Source organism: Brassica napus, chromosome C5 (genome assembly GCF_020379485.1).
Source record: "Brassica napus cultivar Da-Ae chromosome C5, Da-Ae, whole genome shotgun sequence".
NCBI classification, from domain to species: domain Eukaryota; kingdom Viridiplantae; phylum Streptophyta; class Magnoliopsida; order Brassicales; family Brassicaceae; genus Brassica; species Brassica napus.
In genome coordinates, this window is record NC_063448.1 from 30,368,616 (window position 1) to 30,390,713 (window position 22,098).

Sequence of the window (22,098 nt, forward strand, 5' to 3'; positions counted from 1 at the left end):
CCGAGTATTAAATTAATGATATCGCCAAGTATTAAATTTATCATATACATTTATTTTTTGGTTAATATAAGTTTTTCGATCAATTAAATTTTAGACTTATTAATTTTTCAATTGATTTTTATGCTGCCGCCATGTAAGTTTAATTGATACCATAATTAATTGAGATCTAAATAATATTTTTTTTTAATTAGTACAAATTTAAGGTTATAATTTTTTTAATGTTTATCATTAATATATAGGGGATAGGGGAGATAGTAGGGCACCAAACTGACGAGAAGAATGTTCGAAGGGGTTTACACCGGTTAAGTAGAATTCACGTTTTCAGGTTTAATCTGGTTTGGTACGGTTAAATTTAGATGGCCGTATTAGTCAAAATCAATCGAAGGTCAAACGTATCAGAATTTTTCTCCTTCGTTGCTCTGCCTCAACGATATTCTGATCAGCAGCAATCTCCGTCCCAAAAGCTTGAGTTCGGAATCCAATATCTGGTTCGTTTCTCTTCCTCTTTGTGTCAGAACGTTGAACAAAAAATTTGTGTTCGTATTTCTCGCTCGCGCATGTGTAACGATGCTGGGGAATTTAAGCAGATCTGTATAATGTTGGGTTCATATTTTTTGTATAATGTTTGTTGCATCGTAACAAATCGACATTGTGAATGATTCAAGTTGTTAAGTTCCAGTCAGTTCATTGTGTAGATGGATGGTGGAACGCTCAACATCAAGAAATGGGTAGTGATGTATCCAGTCTACATTAACTCAAAGAAAAGTGTTGCTGAAGGAAGGAGAATCAGTTTGAGTAAAGCATGTGAGAACCCTAACTGCATTGAGATTACTGATTGTTGCAAGCATTTGAAGCTCCCTAGTGCTGTCGAGGTACATCCCTTCATCCACTAGTCTCCATGTGTTTGTGTCTGTGTCTTTGATTTTATTTTTTTATGGGTATTATTATTCTCAGATTGACAAAGCGTACCCCCGTGATTTCATGCAAGTAGGAAGAGTGAGAGTGCAGTTGAAAAGGGAGGATGGGACTTTACTCAATCCTGCTATTACTTCAAGTAAGACCACCTCAGCATCTGTATTCTTGCTTTGCTTTTTTTTTTTTTTTTTTTTGTAGTATTACAATAGTTAAACGTCTGTTCCTGTGAATCATGTGTGGATGTGTCCAGCCTTCCTGCGAATGTTGTACGTCTCCAGCTTGCTTGTTATCTATAAAGTAGTTTGCTGTTCAACACTAGTTTCTAATATGAACTTTTGAACAATGTTATAATCTCATCATATTACTTGATTTAAACTTCTTTATCTGTTCAAACTATGTCAATGTCAGCACCATTTTCAACCTTTGATCCGGAGGCTCTATAAGCTATCCTGTCAGTGATCCCCCAAGATTTTCATTCATGGTCAGCGTAATTACACAAGTTGTCATATGGTTTTTACATAGCGAGCTTATGAATAAGGAAGTTCACGTTATTTTTCAAGTTGTAGCATTTGTCTGACTGTTTAGACTTCTATGTTTGTTACTGTAATTTGATATATGTTTATCTATTTCTATCTTCTCTAATTATCTGTCCAGTTCATCCTTTTATAGGTTCTTGTTTTTCTTTTCTGTGATGCCATTTCATATGATGTCGGTAGACTCAGAAATACTTGTTTATTTCATTTTTTTATTTGGCACTTTGCAACAATATTGATGTGTTTGGGATTAATACTGTTGGATCTATATAGCTAGCTAGATCTTAACACGCAGAAATGAGGGACATAAAACTATTTGTCCAGATCTATTCTTCTTCAGGTGTTTCCTGCTTCAATCCTATCATCATGCACATGAAAGAGTGAATATTTGATATCCATCTTGCTTTCCAGCTTTTGCAAAAAATGACTCGACACTCCAAGGTGTTCTTTCAGACATATGATGTGGTCATTGTTTTGATATATGTTTGCAGGGAAGCAACTGATGCAGAAAATTGCAGATTTGGTACCTAGGCATCCAGAGAGAGTGAAGAAGCAGGAATCTCAGAAAGTGAAGAAGCAGGAACTTCAAGCCACAACTTTAACTGCTGGAACTTCTTCAAAGTCAGGCAAAGGTGGCAAGAAGAAGAGATAAAACAAGTCCTCTCTATCATTCATCTTCTCCATGTCATCAGATTCTATGGTTTTTAATTTCCAACTCGTCAGATGTAAAAGATTTTGTTCATTTTATCAATGACGGATGACAACAAAAGAGACGGAAAACATCGTCAGCTGTTGGTTTTTGCATCATGGACGTTTGTTTAAGTCAGGGAACACTGTTTAGTTTAACTAGTCAAACAGCACGTTTAAGATCGGTGAGACGTCCTAGTACACCACTTTATAAAACATACATTATTTCTATTAATATAAGGCTATATCCTCCAGAGTACACACACGATACGTTACAAACGTAGTTTTTCATATTTTTATCAACCCATTGTGAGCATTATTATACAATACACTCATACAACATAATTAGTTTCTTTCTTTTCGGTCTTTCAAGAGACATCGGCGACACGTAGGTAGCCTTTCTTGGACGGAAGTTCGGCAGTCTTGAAACCCTGAGGAAACAACTTCTTAGCCTCTTCGTCTGACACAGCTGGTGAGATAACAACCGGTTCATCTGGTTTCCAGTTAACCGGAGTGGCAATCTTGTTCTTATGTTTGGCCGCCATCAACAACGAGTCGAAAGCCCTCAGCACTTCGTCCATGTTACGTCCCGTGGTGGACGGATACAGGAAACTCAACTTTATCTATAAAAAAATTCATAATTAATCATATATACATGCAAAAATAAATGAGAATGAAATTATGACATATGATCATTTACCTTGCAATCAGGACCAACTATATGAAGAGCACGAGAGGGACCGTTCTCAATAGGATCAATCATGTTAAGCTGAGGGATGATCTCTTTGTTCGGATCAGCGATTATTGGGTATGTCACTTTGCTTCCAGGCTATATCAATTTTATAAGTCACAATAAAAGAAGAACACAATGTTAGTTGCAATTAATCAAAACGAGAACGTAACAGGTATGTCAAAATGTTAACTAGTTTTATATTATATGCATCATGCATGCATGCATGAAATTAAATCTTACAGTAAATGCCTCAATGTCGGGGATCCAATCTTTGTGCGACTGTATGTCGTCACAAGACAAACCAAGGAGCTGCACACCTCTCTGCTCGAACTCATGAGCGTATTTTCCCATCGCACCAAGCTCGGTTGTGCAAACGGGTGTGAAATCCCCTTTGAGTCCATTGGTCAATAAGGAGAGTAAATAAATTGGAGATGCTTCATATATTTTGATCAATTTAAGGAAAAAAACGAAACTTGACTGGGTTAGTCAAGATATAAGGATGTTCTTATATACCAGGGTGAGAGAAGAGGACGGTCCAAGAATCGGCGAAGTAGTCATGGAGCTTGAAGTTCTTGTGTGTCGTCTCCACCTCTAGGTTTGGCACCGTGTCTCCTAGTGTGATCCCTGGCATTATTTTCTTGTTATCGAAATGAAAATGTATGTATTGATGGATGGATAAAGCTGAGCTGATCGATGTTCGGTTAAATAGAGATCATACAAACTTATAGGTGCAGAAATCAAAGTCCGAGAAAGAGAATCTTGATATTCAAAGGGGATGCATGCAAAAAAATGTCACGTGGCGTTCTTAAAACTTGGCTTTGCGCCACGTATGGACGTGTCTTGTATGATCTTCGAATAAAACAACTCTACATTTCGAGAAAATTTCAAAAGCGGACGATTCATTTCTAGAGACTCAAATATTAGTATCATTTGTACTCGATCTTATATAACCGACAAAAGTTTGAGTTTACAGTCCCATTTGGGTCGAGATCAAAGTTAGTGGACCCATGGACAAAGTTCTGAAAAACGGCGTCGTTAGATGGAAAAGATAAGATCCTTCGACTTAGAAGAATTACAAGTGCTGAAGCGTATTCAAATAATGACAATAGATAGCAGCGGCTTTAAAAGAACTAGGGATATTGCCTTCGCGGCGCGAGAGTTATAGACAAAGTTCTTGTTTCATCTCAATATTTGCTATGGTTATTATAGTTGTGAATTTTACATTTTCAGTTATTTTTCAAGTTTTTATTATTATTATAAGGTTAAAGTTGTAATGATGAACTGTGTATGTATTGTTCACCACTTATGAAGAACTAAACCGTGTTAGTAATGGAGAAAATCACATAAAAAACCTTGAAAGTGTCACTTACTACCACTTTAAATCTTGAAACTTTTTCACAAACACTTTTAACCTTTAAAGTGACATTTTTATCATAAAAACCTTCAAAGAAGAAAAATGACCGGCTGAACAGCTTAAAAAGTTTTTTTTCAAAAAATAATTGTTTAATTAATAAATAAACAAAAAATTTAATAAAAATCAAAAAATTTAGCAAAAACTCATAAATTAAAAAAAAATGAGAAAAATAAATAAAGATTTAAAAAATTAAATAAAAATAACAAAAAATTCAAAAAATAAATAAGATCAAATTAAAATAGATAAAAAAAAAGAAAAATCATTAATTTCCAAAAAAAAAATATCAAAAATCAAAAAAAAAAATTCATTTTCAAATATTTTTTTGATCAACATTCATTTTCAAATATAATGTCAGAAATTATCATTGGAGATATGCCAAAAACCGTATCATTGGAGATATGCCAAAAACCGTCATTTCCGACGTATCTCCAATGACGGTTTTTGGCATATCTCCAATGATAATTTCGGACATTATATTTGAAAATGAAAAAAAAACTTTTTTGAATTTTCAATTTTTTGAATTTTTTTTTCTATATTTTAATTTGATCTTATTTATTTTTGAATTTTTAGTTATTTTTGAATTTAATTTTCTAAATCTTTATTTATTTTTCTTACTTTTGTTTTAATTTATGAGTTTTTTGTTAAATTTTTCGATTTTTATTAATTTTTTTGTTTATTTATTAATTAAATAATTATTTTTTGAAAAAAACTGTTTTTAATCTGTTCAGCCGGTCATTTTTCTTCTTTGGAGGTTTTTTATGATAAAAATGTCACTTTGAAGGGTAAAAGTGTTAGTGAAAATACTTCAAGGTTTAAAGTGCTAGTAAGTGACACTTTTAAGGTTTTTATGCGATTTTCCCGTTAGTAATGTAATTGATATAGTTCGTGTTGTTTACTGTATCACTGAGACTTATTGTTTATTTGTCTTTTTAATTTGTTTCTTGTACTGTTGAGAGTACATAAATTATTTTAAATTGTTAAGAGTATCTTTTGTTTCTAGATATTTTTTCTCCAGTTTAGTTGTGTAAGTTGTGTGTATTATCATTATTATGTTTGTTATATGTTTTTTTTTAAAACTTGTTGCTCTTACCGGACCTTTAAAATAAATACATGAAGACTTGTAGAAATAACTATAAAATGAGTGATAGTTCTGAGTATTTGGGATTTAATGATTTTTAATCGAATATGTATTTCTCATAAGAAGACAATAGCATTGGCCTGTTGCATTGGACATGTAAGCTATTTTAATAAGACAAGAGGAGTGAGCAGGTGAAACTGTTGTTGCTGCCTCTGTGTCTGTCGGGATTGTCTCTTGTATCTTCTGTTGTGACTGTGTTTGTTTATCTTTTATTTGATGGATAATATGTAAACAAAAATCATTATTAGTTATATTTATCAGAGTTCATAACTTACTCTGCTTTTTTTTTGTTTAAGCAATTTTACTGATCTTGGTTGTCGTCTTCGTCTTCTTCGTTGCGAAAGTAAGTTTTTAAATTGTTAAATAGCTAGCCATGTAGTTTGTATTTATTTAGCTGACTCGATGTATGTGTTGATGCGAAAGTAAGTTTGTAAATTAATTGTTAAATAGTTGGTCGTGTAGTTTGTATTTGTTTAGCTGACTCGATGTATGTGACGTTGAGTTTTAGTTGAGGTGATTTGTTTGGTATATTTGTTTTGAAATATATTTCTAAGACTGGGCAAAAAAGAGAGGTGATCATTAATGATTTGTTTTTTTTTGGAATTCTAGTTTTTGGTGTTTTGATTGTTTGGGTTGTTGTGGTTTCTTTTAATCTGTAAAATTAAGGCTTATGTAAAATTAGTTTGATAAGTAAGGGAAATAAATAGACGACCACAAAATTTGGGTAGGAAATATTTTTGATTATTGATGTTAGCACAATATAGATAATAATATAATTGTGTGTTGATTGTTTCTTACAGATCAATGAGAAGACAAATAACGACTCGAGTTGTTTCTTTGTTAAAGGTCAGAGCCTTGGACAGAACGGATTTTCCCAACCGCATCTGCGAGTTTTAATATTAGTTATGATAACAAAACATATTATAAACCCAGATGCAATATGATAATATACCTGGGAGTTCTAGATTTGTGTTCACAATCACTTGGAAATTGTCAAACAATCTAATTATGATTGGAGATTGATCTCAGGAGCACCCGTGATGACTTCATCAATAATAGTTGGTGAGATGAAACGAATGAGGAATGGATGATCAATTATCTTGTACATGCTTGAGCACCTAGCAACCTCAAAACGATTGACTTTCACAATGGAACCCATGAATCAAAGATGCCATGTAATGATTAGCTCGTCCGGCGGGAATAAACCCATGAATCACGGAATCTGCAAATAATATTATTTAACAAAGAATCAGAAAATCAATTAAAAACAATTATATTAAATAAGTGTGATAAATCAAAGATTAACTTACCTTTTCATCAAGGAAGAGAACCGTGATTCCCATAAACTCACTGTCTTTCTTGAAGTTCAGGGAATCCCATAAGCGAGGAGGTTAGAGGTTATGCTCTGCCTACTACGACTAACACAGAAAGACTCGAAGGTTGAGTGACGTATGTTGGGAACGCCGGTTTGAGAAACTAGAGAAGAAGGGAGACATTTTCTAGAAGATCGTTAAAGCTAAGATGAATCAATGAGTTTGGTGGAGATGTAGATTGGGTTCATCAAAGATGAGAATCATAAATATATGGTTTACAGAAACTACAAATCAGGAACATTTAAGATGGGGAAATGAAGAGTTCACCGGTGAAAAAATAGATTACGAACAGACATACATCGCAACTTTGTAACTCAGACTTGTCTAAGACAATGATGAAAAAAACCCTAACTCATGTAAACGAAGACAGTTTACAATATAGAAAAACTATAATTGTTGTTTTTTTCATATAACGTGATGAACCTCATTTAAAAATGAAACTCATAATACACTCGTAGGCCTGACCCACAGAGAAAACCGAAGAAGCAAAGGTTTCCGACCTTCATAAATATATATTAGTTTCGGCCATCAATATACAAAGTATCCTTTAGTTTAGTGGTATAAATATTGGTATTTATATCTCAATAGCCCCGGTTCGAGCCACAGGCTTGACATTTTTTTCACACTTTTTAAAAGTGGGACCCACTTACCTGCTGACGAGGCAGCTTAGGAATGAGGCAACTGCCTCATTATATTATAGAGTATTATCTAAATAGATCACGAGTAGACACACATCGTAACTTTGTAACTCAGACTTGTCTAAGACAATGATGAAAAAAACCCTAACTCATGTAAACGAAGACAATTTACAATATGGAAAAACTATAATTGTGATTTTTTTCATATAACGTGATGAGCCTCATTTAAAAATGAAACTCATAATACACTCGTAGGCCCGGCCCACAGAGAAAGCCGAAGAAGCAAAGGTTTCCGACCTTCATAAAATATATTAGTTTCGACCATCAATGTACAAAGTATCCTTTAGTTTAGTGGTATAAATATTGGTGTTTATATCTCAATAACCCCGGTTCGAGCCACATGCTTGACACTTTTTCACATTTTTTAAAAGTGGGACCCACTTACCTGCTGACGTGACAGCTTAGGAATGAGGCAACTGCCTCATTATATTATAGATTATTATCTAAATCTTTTAAGACATGAAAAATGTTTAGAAACAAAAAGTATAGATTTTTGGTTGCGAAAAGGGGATACAAATTCAATCTTTTTTATGGCTTGACAAAGCAATGACAAGTCAAAAACCGAATTACAAGATTAATGGATGTGATTCACGCAATATGGTTAAAAACGAAAAGAGACTTGTAACAACTGTTACTAGTTATTTAAGGCGCAAGTTTTGAATCTTCCAATCTGGATGATATCGATGAAGCTTTAGTCAATGTAACTATAACCATCACATATTCGATTAACAAAGATCTTATCGTTCCTGATATAGAATGGAGACTCAAATTTGCCTTATTTGCGATACATCTAGAAAACACTAAATGACTTGATGGGATGACATATCTTTTCTATCAGAAGTTTTTGGATATAGTGAAGACAGATTTAACCTATATGGTTAGTAAATTACTTTTCAATGGTGTAATGAGTGAGAGTTTAAATGATACAAACATTTGTCTCATTTCAAAGAAAGAGAAGCCTCCCGATATGAGAACAATTTAATCCATAGTCTGAGCTTATAATGAGACTTAAGAGACATCAAAAGCATACTAGTAAACCAGTAAACTCCAGAAATAAAGTAAATAAGAATGCTCACAGCGCTTATCAAAACATCAAAAACAACCAAACCAGAAAAAACCAAAAGCTCAAATGCCTTCACTTCTTGTACGGATTGATCCATAATCTTCAGATTATCCTCTCGAAACTGCTTATTAATTAGGTCGGATCTCGCTGTGAAGAGATCGTAAATCATACCTAGGGGATCCTGAGATTGAATGAGGGATGACCAATACAATCGTGAGCCGATTCGATTCAAGGATCTCCACGAATCCCACCACCTTTTAGTTCTGATATTTCCATTTGTCCAAAAATTCCTCAACGACATGAAAGAATCCTCCTTTGGATATCGTAACTTCCCTTAACCTTTATACCAATGAAGATCTTCCAGATTCTCATGTCGATCCTTCCTAATCCTTTGATTCCCCCGATCCCACCACCGATAGCCCATCGAACCCTAGTTCGAGATCGCCGTCAACGTCACCATCAGAGAGTTTTTTTTTCTCGTGAGTTTTAGATAACACTGTAATTTGAAACCCTATATATTGCAAGTAGTGCATATAGTTAACATATAGAACACATATATTATCTATTAGCCATGTTAAAAAATTCGCTAGGCTTTACGCGTTCGGTTGACCTGACCCTAGCGCCGAATCAATTATTCGGAGACGGAGATTAATCAGGGAATAATTATAGTACTATTATACTTACATTTATTAATCTATATATTTAATTTACTTCCAATTATTGTCCAAACATATCACGTGGTTCAGTGGTTAAATGGGTTAATGATAAAAAAACAGGTCACCAATTTGAATCCCCACTTAGGGAAATTTTTTTATTTTTGTATTTTAACTTAAATGAAGGGCAAAAATGACAATTCCCACCCTCATCTTCTCCACATGCAGGTTAATAAGGAGAGAAAAAAAATTTCAAGAAAGAGATGGATATTTCAAGTTAATCTCCGCAAGATAGTAACACATGGCAAAAAAAGTTTTAAATAGATTTCTAATAAATCCATAAATCAGATACTTTTTTTCTTCTGTTTCCACTTTTTTTTTTATAATTTAAACTAGGATAAGGCTTGCGCCTTGCACTGCAGGATGAATTATTTATTAAAAGACGTATGTTTTCATATTGCATAATCTGATTATTTCTGAATACAAGTGTGTTTTGTGGTCAAAATATATTTGGTATTTATGTTTTTTTTTCTCAATATAGAATAATTAACTAATTATAAATATTTGACACACATAGAAAAAGTATAGAAGCTCAAATCAAACAATTTAAATGTGATATCATTGATACTCCTATAATCATAAACTAGATCATGATCCGCGCGTCCGTGCGGGTTTTATTTTTGTTTTTATACATTTTGAGTTTGTCCAATTCATTTTTTTTGTTTAAAGAATAATATTTAAACTGTGTTTTGTATTAGTAGTTTTTCATCGGTGTATTAGAGATATAACCGTGCAGTCAAAATACTAACATAATATTAAGTAATACAATTTGGATCGAAATAACTGTGTACTATAGATGTTTTTTTCTGAAACACTAACCTAATAGTAACCAATACGATTTGGATTAACATATCAGTGTATTATAAACATAGACATAAGGTGAAAATACTAATCTAATATTAACGAAAACGATATAGACTAACATCTCTGAAGTCATCATTATTATTATAATAAAATAATTATAATAATAAAATAGATAAACCGACAAAAGTGTAAATTATTTAAAAAAATTAATTAATAGATTAACCCCATGCGGATATATAAATGTTTAAATTGATAGATGTAACATTTTTTTTGTTTAAGTAATTTAAATAAAAGTGTACTAATCGAAAAAATAATAGTTTTAATTTGTTTTTATTAATAGAATAGTATTTTCAATGTGTATGCAAGAATTATAATAAATAAAGAAACAAAATGTGTTTGGTTAAAAAATTACGTGCAATCATATAATTGTTTTTGTTTTAAATGGGTACTTTTTATATCCACAAGTGCGATGTGTATGCAATAATTATATTATTTTTTAAATCTAACTTTTATATTTGTGTTTTTTTGTAATCATATTTGTGTTTAATATTAATCTAATTTAATATAATTTTTGGTAACTATATTAAATATGCCAAGTTGCATAACTATACATTTGTGTCATACGCATTTCAGAAAATATTTTTAACTTTATTCCTATACATATCGTATTTTTAAACTTTATTCCTATACATGTCATATTTTTTTAATAGATATCTAACATAATTAGTAAAAAATATTTGTACCCCAAAAACTTGTTTCATTAGTAAGAATTGTATAATGATTGGCTAAGGACCGAGTCGCTAATAACTCGCTAATGACTCGCTAGTGACTCGCTGTCTCGACTCGCTAATCACTCACCAACTCGACTGGCTAATGACTCGCTTTCTTGACTTGCAAATGACTCACTAACAACTTACTCGTGATGCAAATGACTCGTGAACGACTGACTCGCTAACAACTAACTCGTGATGCAATGAGACACTTTTCTCTCTTTTGAGAGTGTCCACGTATGCGTTTATTGAATGATAGTGGAGCCCACTTAAATTTTGGTTTACCTGTCGAGTGATTTGAACTTTGGTCTGATTCTCTGCGTTTGGTTCGAGAAATAAGAAAATAATGGTTTGGTCTGACTCTCCCTGTTTGGTCTGATTAAAAAGTAAATCATATAAACGCCGCGTTTTTGCTTTGGTTGATTAGGGCTTCATCGCTTTTCTTCTTCCACGGGAGAGTTTAACTCGCCGTCTCCATTTTTGTTAATCTTCAAAGTGTCTCTTCTCATCTCTTCACCTTCCCTAAAGTTCAATGTCTTCGTTTAATTTAGCAATAATTGTTATTCACATTGAAATTTTGTAACGATTCCGACCTCTTCGTTTCTTCAGCGTCAAATCTATAAATACGCGATGGTTGAGAGTTTGATAACCTTCGCAATCACATTCAGTCTATATACTTTATCGAGCGTAGAGATATTCTGAAAAAATGTCTTCCTCCGATGCTGTTGTTGCACAATCCGCCTTCAACACTTTCCGACTCGGTAGTTCTGTCCAGATCATTGTTGGTCGTCTACTCCGTTTTTGGGACTCGAAAAACATCAAAAAGCAAGGTGAAATCATGGGAATCACTCTACTCCTCCTTGATGAGAAGGTATTGTAACCATAAGCTTTTTCTTTTATTTTGTAAAAAGCCGATGATCTAAATCTTTAATCTTTAATTGCACAATTCGGTGATACATGGGTTCATTCCTACTGGTCGCGCCCCTTATTACTGTCATTCTTTGCCAGTGGATTCAGTGGTGAGAGTTATGGACCACCCTTTCGTGATCCGGTTCATCCCCAAACAACCATTGATGAAGTTATCGAGACCCGATATGGACCCGAAAAATTATGGATATTTTATGGATATTTTAATTATAGACCCGAACCGACCTGAATCCGAGAAGAACCGATCCGAACCCGAACCGAAAATTTCTAAGTACCTATTGGGTTTAAATATTTAGGATCCGAAAGATCCGGACCCGAAAGGAACCGGCCCGAACCCGATCCGAAGATCCGAACTCCCAGACCTAATGGTTATTAAATATGCATTATGGTTTTAAATTATTATTTTTAATATAATTTATCTCTGATAAGTTAAAAAGGGTATACCTCATGAGCAGGGCAGAGAAGAACGATGTTTATCCAAACGCAATCTACTCAGAATCCTTCTTCTCTAATGTTTTATCCTGGAAAACCAGTAGAGATCGAAAGTGCTGATTTTTCTAACGTTTGTTCAGCTTTAGGTTCTCCATTAACCAAGTCGATTTACTTCATCGATGGTATTGTTATTTCATATGTTCCTTTGTCAGGTAGAAAGACTGTCTTTCAATGTGATGTGATTGTTTCTTTGATTTGCAGGTGTGGTTCGAGTTTTCTTTGGGTCAGATTTCGTCACTGTGACAGTCTGATGATGTATCGTGGGATATACTAAAGCCTGAGATATTTGCAGCTGTCATGGATTTCTACTCTTCTGGCCAGCCTTTCTTTCTGGACTCGCAAGCTGCTGCGGCCAAGGACGCAGCGACGAATCAAAGGACTTTTGGATTTTTATATTTTTTCTTAAAGGCACAGATTGTTGGTTGGCCTACAGTGAGATTTTTCAGGAAGAACACTACAGAATATGCTTATGGATCATGGCTGTGAGATCACGAAATCTTTAGCATGGGATGCTCGTGAATATGCGGTTAATGTTGTTAGAGGTATACCCACTAGTAGAAATATTGGCTATAGCTATGACATAGCTACGAAATTTTCGTAGCAAATTCTAAAAAGCTACGAAAAAGCTACGATGTGTAAATCGTAGCAAAAAAAGCTACGAAATTGCTACGGAAAAAAACGTAGCAAGATATAGCTATGATTTTGCTACGAAGATTTCGTGGCAAAATTGATACGAAACAAACCGTAGCAAAAATCGTGGCTAACTACAAAAAAAATATCTTTTAGCTACGATTTTTGCCACTAAAAAATTCATAGCTATTTAAAACCCTAGACCCTAAACATGTTTTTAACCCCATAAAATCTAAAAGTAAATCTTAAATTCTAATCCTCATATTATATCTCTAAATCTTAAACCTAAACTCAAATTTAATTATTTTAAAAATCTAATATCAATTTTCAAATCAAAACTCAAACACTATATTTCAAAATCCAAACTCTATATATTACTCTATATTCCAAATCATGAATCTAAACACCAAATATACTTTTTCAAAGTTAAACAACAAATCTAAAACTAAAACTAAAAAGTTAATCTTTAAAAAAAAAAAAATTAATTCCAAAATTTAAATCTAAACTTCAAACACTACACTCCAAACCTTATACTCTAACCCTAAACCTAATACCCCAAATCATAAAACCCAAATACTAATTTTAACATTTCAAATTTAAACATCAAAACTTAAACATAAACTAGTAAACTACTAATCTAAAATTTTCAAATTCTAAATTACAAATCATTGAATCATACTTGTATAGTTAAAATAGTCTAATCTTACCATTTACATTTAATAACTTTAACATTTACTATGAACCATAATGTTAAATTTTAATTCTAAGCTCTATCTATCTAAACTGTAAACTCCATTCACTAAACTATAAACACTAATCATAAAAATAACTATTAACCATTATATTTTTATTTTTAACTAAATATAAAACCAAAAACTTTATATTCCAAGTCTTGTTAAATATGGCGATGGCTAAAGGTTTTTGGATTAACATATTAATGTACTGCCTTATTCAAAACCGGACAATTTAATAATATAAATTTCTTTAACTTATCTTATCTTCTAACTTTCTTCTTATTGGTCCAAATGTTATGGCAAGGATCATCATCTCAACCATTGATAAATTTAAATCAATGGCCACAATTCACTATTGCTTTCATTTTCTTTTCTTCTCTTTTCGTTTCAGATCTGAGACATATTCATTATCCCAAGTCCCAACCATCTCTCTTTGTGCACATCTTCTGTTCTTCTTTTCTCTACGCCATTACAATGTCTTCATCTCTTTCTTCTATTCGTCTCCTCCTCTGCCTCTCTCATCCGTGAAGTCACCAAGAACCGTGAGGCCTCATCTCCTCCTCTATCTCTATCCTCCGTGAAGTCACCGTGACGCCTCTTTCCTCCATGACATCTCTTCTTCATGACGCCTCTTTTCTTCCTCTGTCGCTCTCCGTGAAGTCTCCGCCCCGTAAGCTTCCTCTCATTTGTAACGTCTTTCTTCATATGGTCAAAGTTGGATTTTGAATCTGATTTTGTTAGCGGGCCCTTAATAGAATGTTTCGTGCAGGAGAATCTGGGAAAGCTTAGAGAAGACAGAAAAAAGTGGCGTCGGAAAAGACTGAGGAGCCACGCTGGTGAAGACCGAGGAGAAGACGACAGGAGCTACGCCGGATATGGTTGAGGAGCTGGCCGGAGAGAAGAGAAACGAAGAGGATTAGACGGACATTAGGTTTAATTTGGTTTTAGCCTTTTTGGTTTAGTTTCTTAAACCACTTTAATTTGTAAATGTAAATCGATTTAATTTTTATATCAATTCTAATTTAATATTTTTACATTTACAAATTTTTTTTTTTTTCCTTCTAATTTGATATTTTTTTTTAATATATTTTTTTAGAAACCCACGGTTTTAGCTACAGTTTGTTTCGTAGCAAAAACAGATACGTAATATTTCGTGGAAAAACATGGCTTATTTGCTACGAATTCATTGTCTCAAAAGCGTAGCTTTTTGCTTCGACTTTTGCTACGATTTTTTTCTGCTACGATCGTATAGCTACTATTTTATTTTCGTAGCATTTTCGTAGCAAGAACTCATATAGCTATGAAATGTGTCCTACAGCTACGAAAATGCACCGTGGCTATGACCGTTTTTTTTACTAGTGACCGGAGAGAAGTTATGGAAAAATACCGAAATACTTGCACATGCTCAGAGAGGCTAATCTGGGTACACATTCATCGTATGAGATTGACAGCAAAGGGATATTTCGGTACCTGTTTATTGCATTTGGGCAATCGATACGAGGATTTAACAGAGTCATAAGGAGGGTTATTGTGGTTGATGGCACTTTTCTGAAGAACAAATACAAAGGAGTTCTATTGGTTGCAATTGTTGTAGACGGAAATTCTAATTTGTATCCTCTTGCATTCGCAGTAGTCGACTCAGAGAATGAAAATTCTTGGGAATGGTTTATGAGACAACTAAATATTTTCATTGCTGATGATCATCATTTGGCTTTTATTTCGGACAGACATGCGGCCATTGCTAAGGCGCTTGAGACTGTGTATCCAACAGCAAACATGGTATTTGCATTCATCATTTGTTGAATAATGTGGTAACATATTACCATGGGAAAGGACTTGTTGGGTTGGTTGCAAAGGCGTCCAAGGTTTATAGAGTTGCTGAGTTTGAAAAGATATTTGCTAATGTGTGTAATATTAGTCCGGCAATTGGAAAATACCTAAGGGATGCTGAAGTCCAAAAGTGGGCAAGATGTCAATTCTCTGGATATAGATATGACATAAGGACAACAAACCCTGCCGAATCAATCAACTCTGCTTTGGGTTCGCCGAGAGAGTATCCAATCATTCTCTTGTTGGACAGTATCAGGGAAATGCTGACTCGGTGGTTTTATAACCGTAAGAAAAAGATTTCAAAGCATAATCATCCTCTTACCGAAGATGTGGAGAAAAAGATTGAAAGGAGAACCGAGAAAGGCAAAAGATTTGCAGTTTACCCTGTCAGCGATGGTCGATTGCTTGTTAGAGGTGATAAAATCGACTGCTTAGTTGATTTGGATAGACGTACTTGCTCATGTGGGAAGTACAACCTGATGAAGATACCTTGTCGGCATGCAATTAAAGCTGGTTTTCATGTTGGCAGACAGCCACACACATTGAGTGATTTATTTTACACTACAGAAGCTTGGCGAGAAGCTTATCATGAAAGCATCAATCCTATTGCTGTTCCTGAGGATGCTTGGTCCATGCCAGAAGATGTTGTCATGGTCAACGTGCTACCACCAGAGTCAAAAAAATCAGTTGGAAGGAATAGAAAACGCAGATATGAAACTGTTGAAGATAAAATTCGGTCATCGCAAACATCACAAAAGAGGCAGCCTCGCAAGTGTAGTAGATGTGGTATTAGTTGGCACAACAGAGCAACTTGTAAAATACCAATATAGCCAGTCACATATGGTAAGGGTCAGCCTATATAGCCAGTTCGTTTATATGTTTTTCAATCTCGATTTAATTGTGTTTCATGTATTGATGTTTTTGTTACAGGTTGGTTTGTTCAAGTATGCAAGTTGTGGTGTTTGAAAGTGCAGTATTGCCTTGTCTCGTATGATTTTTTCTTCTAAAAACAATCAACTTTGTTTTCATTTTGATTGTTATACTTTGGATAATTCTCGTATGGTTATTTTCTCAGTTTCATTGTTATACATTGGCATTATTTTCTCCTCACTTCTCCATCTCTCTGTTTGTTTAGTTTGTTTGACAATTGTTGATGCCCGATTTTTCAACAAGGAAGGTGGATTGTAAGAACAGAACACTGAGCACAAAATATAAAGAACCACTAGACTGGTTAAGTCGACACAAACAATGTAACAACAAAACACAAATTGAAGCCAATACTAAAAACCAGTAGACTGGTAAATACGACAAGAAAACACTAAGAAGAAGATACTTTGAACCAGTAGACTGATTTCACTCATTCTTGGCTTCTTAATCTTCCAAAAAGCCATAGAATGCTTCCTAAGAAACCTAATTCGAGTGAATTTTTCTGCTTCCTAACTTCTTCTTCTATTCTCTGTGTCATACTACTTTTCAGATCTTCAATCTCTTCTACAATTCTCCCTTGCTCAGCCTCTACCCTTCGAATCTGATCAAGCAGGGCCTCATCAACCCACTTAAATAAATGATTTTCCTTCTTTCGCTACATAGAAACGAAAATCAAGTTAGGAGAAACAAAATGGAATGAAAAAACAGCATGTTTGTCCTATACAATCGAAAATCGAATCAGACAAAAAAAGAACATAAAAAATCAAAAATCGAATCAGACTATGAACCTGTGTCCCTATTTCACATCTATAGAACCATCGGTAAGGATTGTCATCAGTTCTCGAATAGAATATCACAACCCCTTTCCCGCACCAGCACCTAGATGGCACCCCGTACGAATGTCGCCTTGAAGTATTCATGGGTGTGAGAAACTGATTCAGAGAGAAAAAGGAGATTGAAGGAAAATAAGATCTGAAAAATGTGAAAAGTCGGGTTTGATTGCTGAGGTGGTCTTAAATATGTCGGGTTTTAGGTTTATTGTGGATCTAGTTCTGGTCAGGTTTGATTGCTGAGTTGGATCAAAAGTCTGTTTTACAAGAAGCCAAGTTAAGTGTATTACATTTGATTCGATTTATTTACTCCTACAGGATGATCTAGTAAAACAGTTTTGATAAATGTTCTTGTGGTCTTGTTCCGTGTTTTGGTTTCGTTTAGGGTATGTTTAGGGTGTAGGTTAGGTTTGACTGTGGTCTTGTTCCGGGTTTTGGTTTCATTTAGGGTATGTTTAGGGTTTAGGTTAGGGTTCTAATTTAAAACAGAATTAAATTCTAGCATTCTTCAGCTAAAAACTCTTAATAATAAAACCACAAGATGTACATTTGATTAGAAGAGTCGATCCTAAAAATCATAATAAAACACTAGAAGTTGTACAATAGACTAAGCAGTCTTGTTCCTAAAAAAATGATAATAAAACACTAGAAGTTCTACATCAGATTAAGCAATCTTGTTCATTACATTAGAACTTGAAACCAAGCAGTCTCACAGAATCTCCTCACCAGTCGAAGAGAGACACTCTGGGGATTGATACTTTGACATCATGTCAATCAATTTCGGATCATTAGCTGCTTCCCAAAGATCCCATAAAATCCTGTGGCGAGCTTCGATAATGTTACCATCATGCAACAACGACAACTCCAATCCAAGCGCATGGCACTCAATGAACTTCACTGCATAGACGCCACAATCACATGCACTTTTATTCAGATTCCCAACGGGGACATAGGAAACAGTATATGCACCGATTGCGAAATCCTTCTGGTGTCTCATAAGCTGAACTGCCTTCACAATACGCGGAATAAGGTTTGTGAACCCATCCACCTCCTTGTACCTTTTCCTACCCGAGCAGTCGAACTTATCAATGCTCCTCGTCACGAAACTGATGCACAAGGCGATTCAATGATTCCCACTGACATGAACAGGGACATACATCCGATCCACATCTATATTTCATATCTCATGTGTCCTGCCATGTGGTGGAAGGACCCTTTACCGAACTGCAGTAGCAAATTATAAAGCATGTAGCTCTTTCTACCCTGAGCTTCTAAATGACCATACTCTTTTTTAATCATATTGCTGAAGACAACAGTCATGAAGGCGACACGATGAGGTCTCCATCGTTTCAAAGATGTTCTCTCCCGGAATACGTACATTGCGGCGTCAATCTCCTGCATATTTCGAAAATCTTAACACACACAATGTATTTAAAAGACACAAATGGAAGCTAATAGTCTCTCAGTTTTACCAAGCTATTAACCCACTCAGATTTATCCATAAGACGATTAGCAATCTCAAAATCTAAAGTGGCAGGTCCAATCCGTAGACGCCTGAAACCAAATACAATGATAAAATTGTAAAACATTTATACATTTTATTTAAAATGTATCAATACATGACAGATGAATGAGAATAGAGTAATTACGTGGAGGAAGTTGACAAAGTTCTAACTTTTTCCCAATCCTTTTCACGGAAAAACACCAACGCGGCATCTGGCGAGTCTTCTTTGGTTCGATCTATTTGCTCATCATTCCACTGCAGTGGAGCCATGTTAAATGGTTTTGATTTACTTGAGGTCTCAACTTTCACTTGAGATAGATCAAAACCGTCAACAAATGTAGCTTGCGACAGGTCCCGCAAGTCTTGTGTACTCAATCCAAAATCAAAATCATTAGTTTCTGTAGCAATCTTTTTCCCATCCTATTCATTAAAATTTAAAACAATGCATATAAGAAGAAGTCATTTATTCATAACACAAACAAAAAGATTACATTTATAACACAAACAAAGCAGTACATTCAAACATTTTTCACATTAGAAACCTATTACACAAAAGTTTCACATTCCATATTTCAATGTACTAAACTGATACAGAATATTACACAGTCGAAATGAAGTTCCAAAAGCCTAGATCCAGCACCCTAACTCAAGCAGCCTAGTTCCAAGTTCATCAAGTTCTACACTTTCTCTTAGGTAGTACATTTTTTATTGGTGTAGGTTGATCACCTTTGCGCTTAGGTGGAGCTTGAGCGCCTTTGCTCTTAGGTGGATCTTCATTGGCTTTTCTCTTAGATGGAGCTTGCTTGGCTTTGCTGTGCAGTGGAGCTTCTTCAGCTGCTTTCTTGCTAGGATAGCTTCCTTCACCGGTCAAACTGATTGCGTCCCTGAGCTGTGAAACCTCAATCTCCATCTTCCCCATCCTCTCTGTAGACATCCTCTCCATATTAGCCATTTGCGTACTGAGCTTATCCCCCAAGGAAGTGAGTGACGTCTGGATGAGACCCTCAATGAAACTCTTAGTTTCAGAACCAAAAGCAAGATTTTTTCCTACAGATCGCTTACACAACAACTTCTTCTTTCTGGTCACTGCTCCTTCATCAAGAATCTTTCTCTTGCTTTTTCTTACAATCGTGACCGAAGAGGTCTCCTCCTCTACTAAAACATCAGTATCAGCCACAGTCTTATCAGCTGCTGACCCTCTATCCGGGCTGTCGGCTTCCTCCATTTCAGTCTCTTCAGGCTCTAAAACTAGCCATTCTGTGGAGGTCCAATCAAACTTCTGTCTGATCCTATCTAGAAGAAGGTCCACTCGTTCATCTTCCATCTCACCCTTCCTTGTATAGTCAACATGCTGAAACATATCACCATTACCAGTCACTGAAATAACCGAGAACAAATCACCCTGTAAAACAGTTCAAACATTAAAATCAATACAAATTTTACAACAACCATATATAAGAAAACAATGTGAGATAGTTACCTTCTTAGTTAAGGAGTCCTCAAGCTCAATGATGTCTTCATAAGAAACGTTTGCAACTCTTTTCCAATTGCCACACCTTGGACCGACGAAACTGCCAGAGACGTGTCTCCCACATATTTCTCCAAAATCAGGAATTGCTTCCATAATCAAAATCTGGAGAGCATATGAGAAACCCTCAAAAATGTAGCTGTCCTTCTTACCCAACTTCTTCCTAGCCTTCTCAATCGAACATAGCAGGAAGTCATACGAGTGAAGACCCCAATGGAACTTCCGGAGCTTGTCAAGATCCATCACCAACTTGATGTACATATCTGGGATGTTCACCTTCTCATCTCTCCCCATCACCACACCCATTATCACACACAGGTTGATCAACGTCATCCTATCAATCCGAGTCCACTTGTGAACTTCTTTTAGATGCACCTTTCGGATCGACTTCAAGGTGATCTTATCACCAGTCCTTAGTAGGTTACTCCAAAACCCCCTGTCATTTTTCCATGTTACTACGTCACTGTTGCTTTCCCGAGAAACTTTGAGGCCTGTCACATCATGGTACTCCTGGAGTGAAAACCGGAGAGGCGTCCTCGCAAAGACAAACCACTTCTCATGCATCTTCGAGGTAATCAGCTGCTTACACAAGAAACTATCCACCAATTTCTCTGAAAACCCGAGCTTGTTATCCGCAATAGCCATGATATGTTTGAAAACAGGATCTATCTTCACATCATTGTACTCTGCAGACATGGCTTTACTCAGATCTCTGATAAGTTCCATGCGGCAGCAATTGTTGATCTTCTTGACATGAGGTTCCAAACCCTCTCCATAAAGTCGTTTAGGTAGCTCTAACTCCATATCTACAAAAGACCACAAAATGATTTTAGTGAAACAGAGACAAACACAAGAACAAAACCAAATATAAAACTCAGAAACAGAAAGACTATCTTCTTGGTTACAAACAAAATTAATTAACCAAACCATATAAAACGAAAGCAATTCAACAAACACATACACACATCAAACAATAACCGAATCGAGGAACATGAAATAAAGAAAGATAAAGTTCGGACGTAATACCTTAGCGACACAGCGGCAAGAGGAGGAGATACACGGAGAGAGGCCGAGAGAAGCGACGAGGCGGCAATAGGAGAAGAGACGCGGAGAGAGGCGGAGAGAAGCGGAGAGGTGGCGAGAAGCGGAGAGGCGGCGAGAAGCGGAGAGAGGTGGAGAGAAGCGACGAGGCGGCGAGAGGAGGAGAGACACAGAGAGAGGCGGAGAGAAGCGGAGAGGCGGAGAGAAGCGGAGAGGCGGAGAGAGGTGGAGAGAAGCGACGAGGCGGCGAGAGGAGGAGAGACGCAGAGAGAGGCGGAGAAAAGCGAAGAGGTAGCGAGAAGCGGAGAGAGGTGGAGAGAAGCGGAGAGACCAAAGATGTTGTTAGGGTTAGGAAAATCAAATGTTTCTACACCTTTTGTTCTGTTTTTTTTTCCCCCTTCCGGCAACTTTATTTAACCAACATTGAATCATTTTTTTGCAATACAATTAATTATGTTTAATAAGATTAATTAAAGGTTACTTTTGGTATTATGGAAAACATTATACTATAGAGACAACTTGATTTTGGATTTATACCATAGGGACAACTATTGTGTTTTCTTGTTCTCTTTTGGCAATTTTCCCAATTTATATTCACAACCAATTTGCTCACATTTTATTATACCTTCTACTTTATCCACTACAACTACAGGTCATATGATTTTCCCTTGATCAACAAGACATGAAACTTTTAATTTGTACTATAAACCACTACAACTATACTAAACAAAACACTTAGACTTCACCTCTTATAACATTTTTAAATTACAATTATTTGTCAAACATCTCCGCACTTGCGCGGAGCTACACCCAT

The 22,098-nt window shown here is 35.3% G+C and overlaps 5 protein-coding genes across 6 annotated transcripts; 3 read left to right on the top strand and 2 right to left on the bottom strand.

Moving 5' to 3' along the window:
- The first annotated feature begins 341 nt into the window (after positions 1–341).
- LOC125575105 (signal recognition particle 19 kDa protein-like) lies at positions 342–2,294 on the top strand. Of its 2 annotated transcripts, none has more exons than XM_048759122.1 (4): positions 342–488; positions 696–872; positions 955–1,054; positions 1,940–2,294. In XM_048759122.1, exons 1-4 carry the CDS (start codon positions 357–359, stop codon positions 2,098–2,100), a joined length of 570 nt encoding a protein of 189 aa, XP_048615079.1. In that variant the 5' UTR covers positions 342–356; the 3' UTR covers positions 2,101–2,294. The 2 variants fall into 2 exon arrangements, with proteins under 2 accessions (XP_048615079.1, XP_048615080.1); XM_048759123.1 differs by having other exon boundaries at positions 456–591.
- Positions 2,295–2,342: 48 nt separating this feature from the next.
- Positions 2,343–3,605, bottom strand: LOC125575621 (1-Cys peroxiredoxin PER1-like). The gene is made up of 4 exons (XM_048759121.1): positions 3,382–3,605; positions 3,109–3,257; positions 2,836–2,964; positions 2,343–2,758 (listed from the first exon to the last, which is right to left on the bottom strand). Exons 1-4 carry the CDS (start codon positions 3,497–3,499, stop codon positions 2,504–2,506), a joined length of 651 nt encoding a protein of 216 aa, XP_048615078.1. The 5' UTR covers positions 3,500–3,605; the 3' UTR covers positions 2,343–2,503.
- Positions 3,606–11,547: 7,942 nt separating this feature from the next.
- Positions 11,548–12,511, top strand: LOC111207277 (nifU-like protein 4, mitochondrial). Its single transcript, XM_048757395.1, has 3 exons — positions 11,548–11,671; positions 12,224–12,382; positions 12,462–12,511. Exons 1-3 carry the CDS (start codon positions 11,548–11,550, stop codon positions 12,509–12,511), a joined length of 333 nt encoding a protein of 110 aa, XP_048613352.1.
- A 2,514-nt stretch (positions 12,512–15,025) lies between these two features.
- LOC106400091 lies at positions 15,026–16,420 on the top strand. Its single transcript, XM_022704330.1, has 3 exons — positions 15,026–15,403; positions 15,481–16,107; positions 16,385–16,420. Exons 1-3 carry the CDS (start codon positions 15,026–15,028, stop codon positions 16,418–16,420), a joined length of 1,041 nt encoding a protein of 346 aa, XP_022560051.1.
- Positions 16,421–17,920: 1,500 nt separating this feature from the next.
- On the bottom strand, positions 17,921–22,098 carry LOC125587201. The gene is made up of 8 exons (XM_048757396.1): positions 22,069–22,098; positions 21,235–21,691; positions 20,196–21,049; positions 19,416–20,117; positions 18,861–19,135; positions 18,684–18,765; positions 18,425–18,606; positions 17,921–18,317 (listed from the first exon to the last, which is right to left on the bottom strand). Exons 1-8 carry the CDS (start codon positions 22,096–22,098, stop codon positions 17,921–17,923), a joined length of 2,979 nt encoding a protein of 992 aa, XP_048613353.1.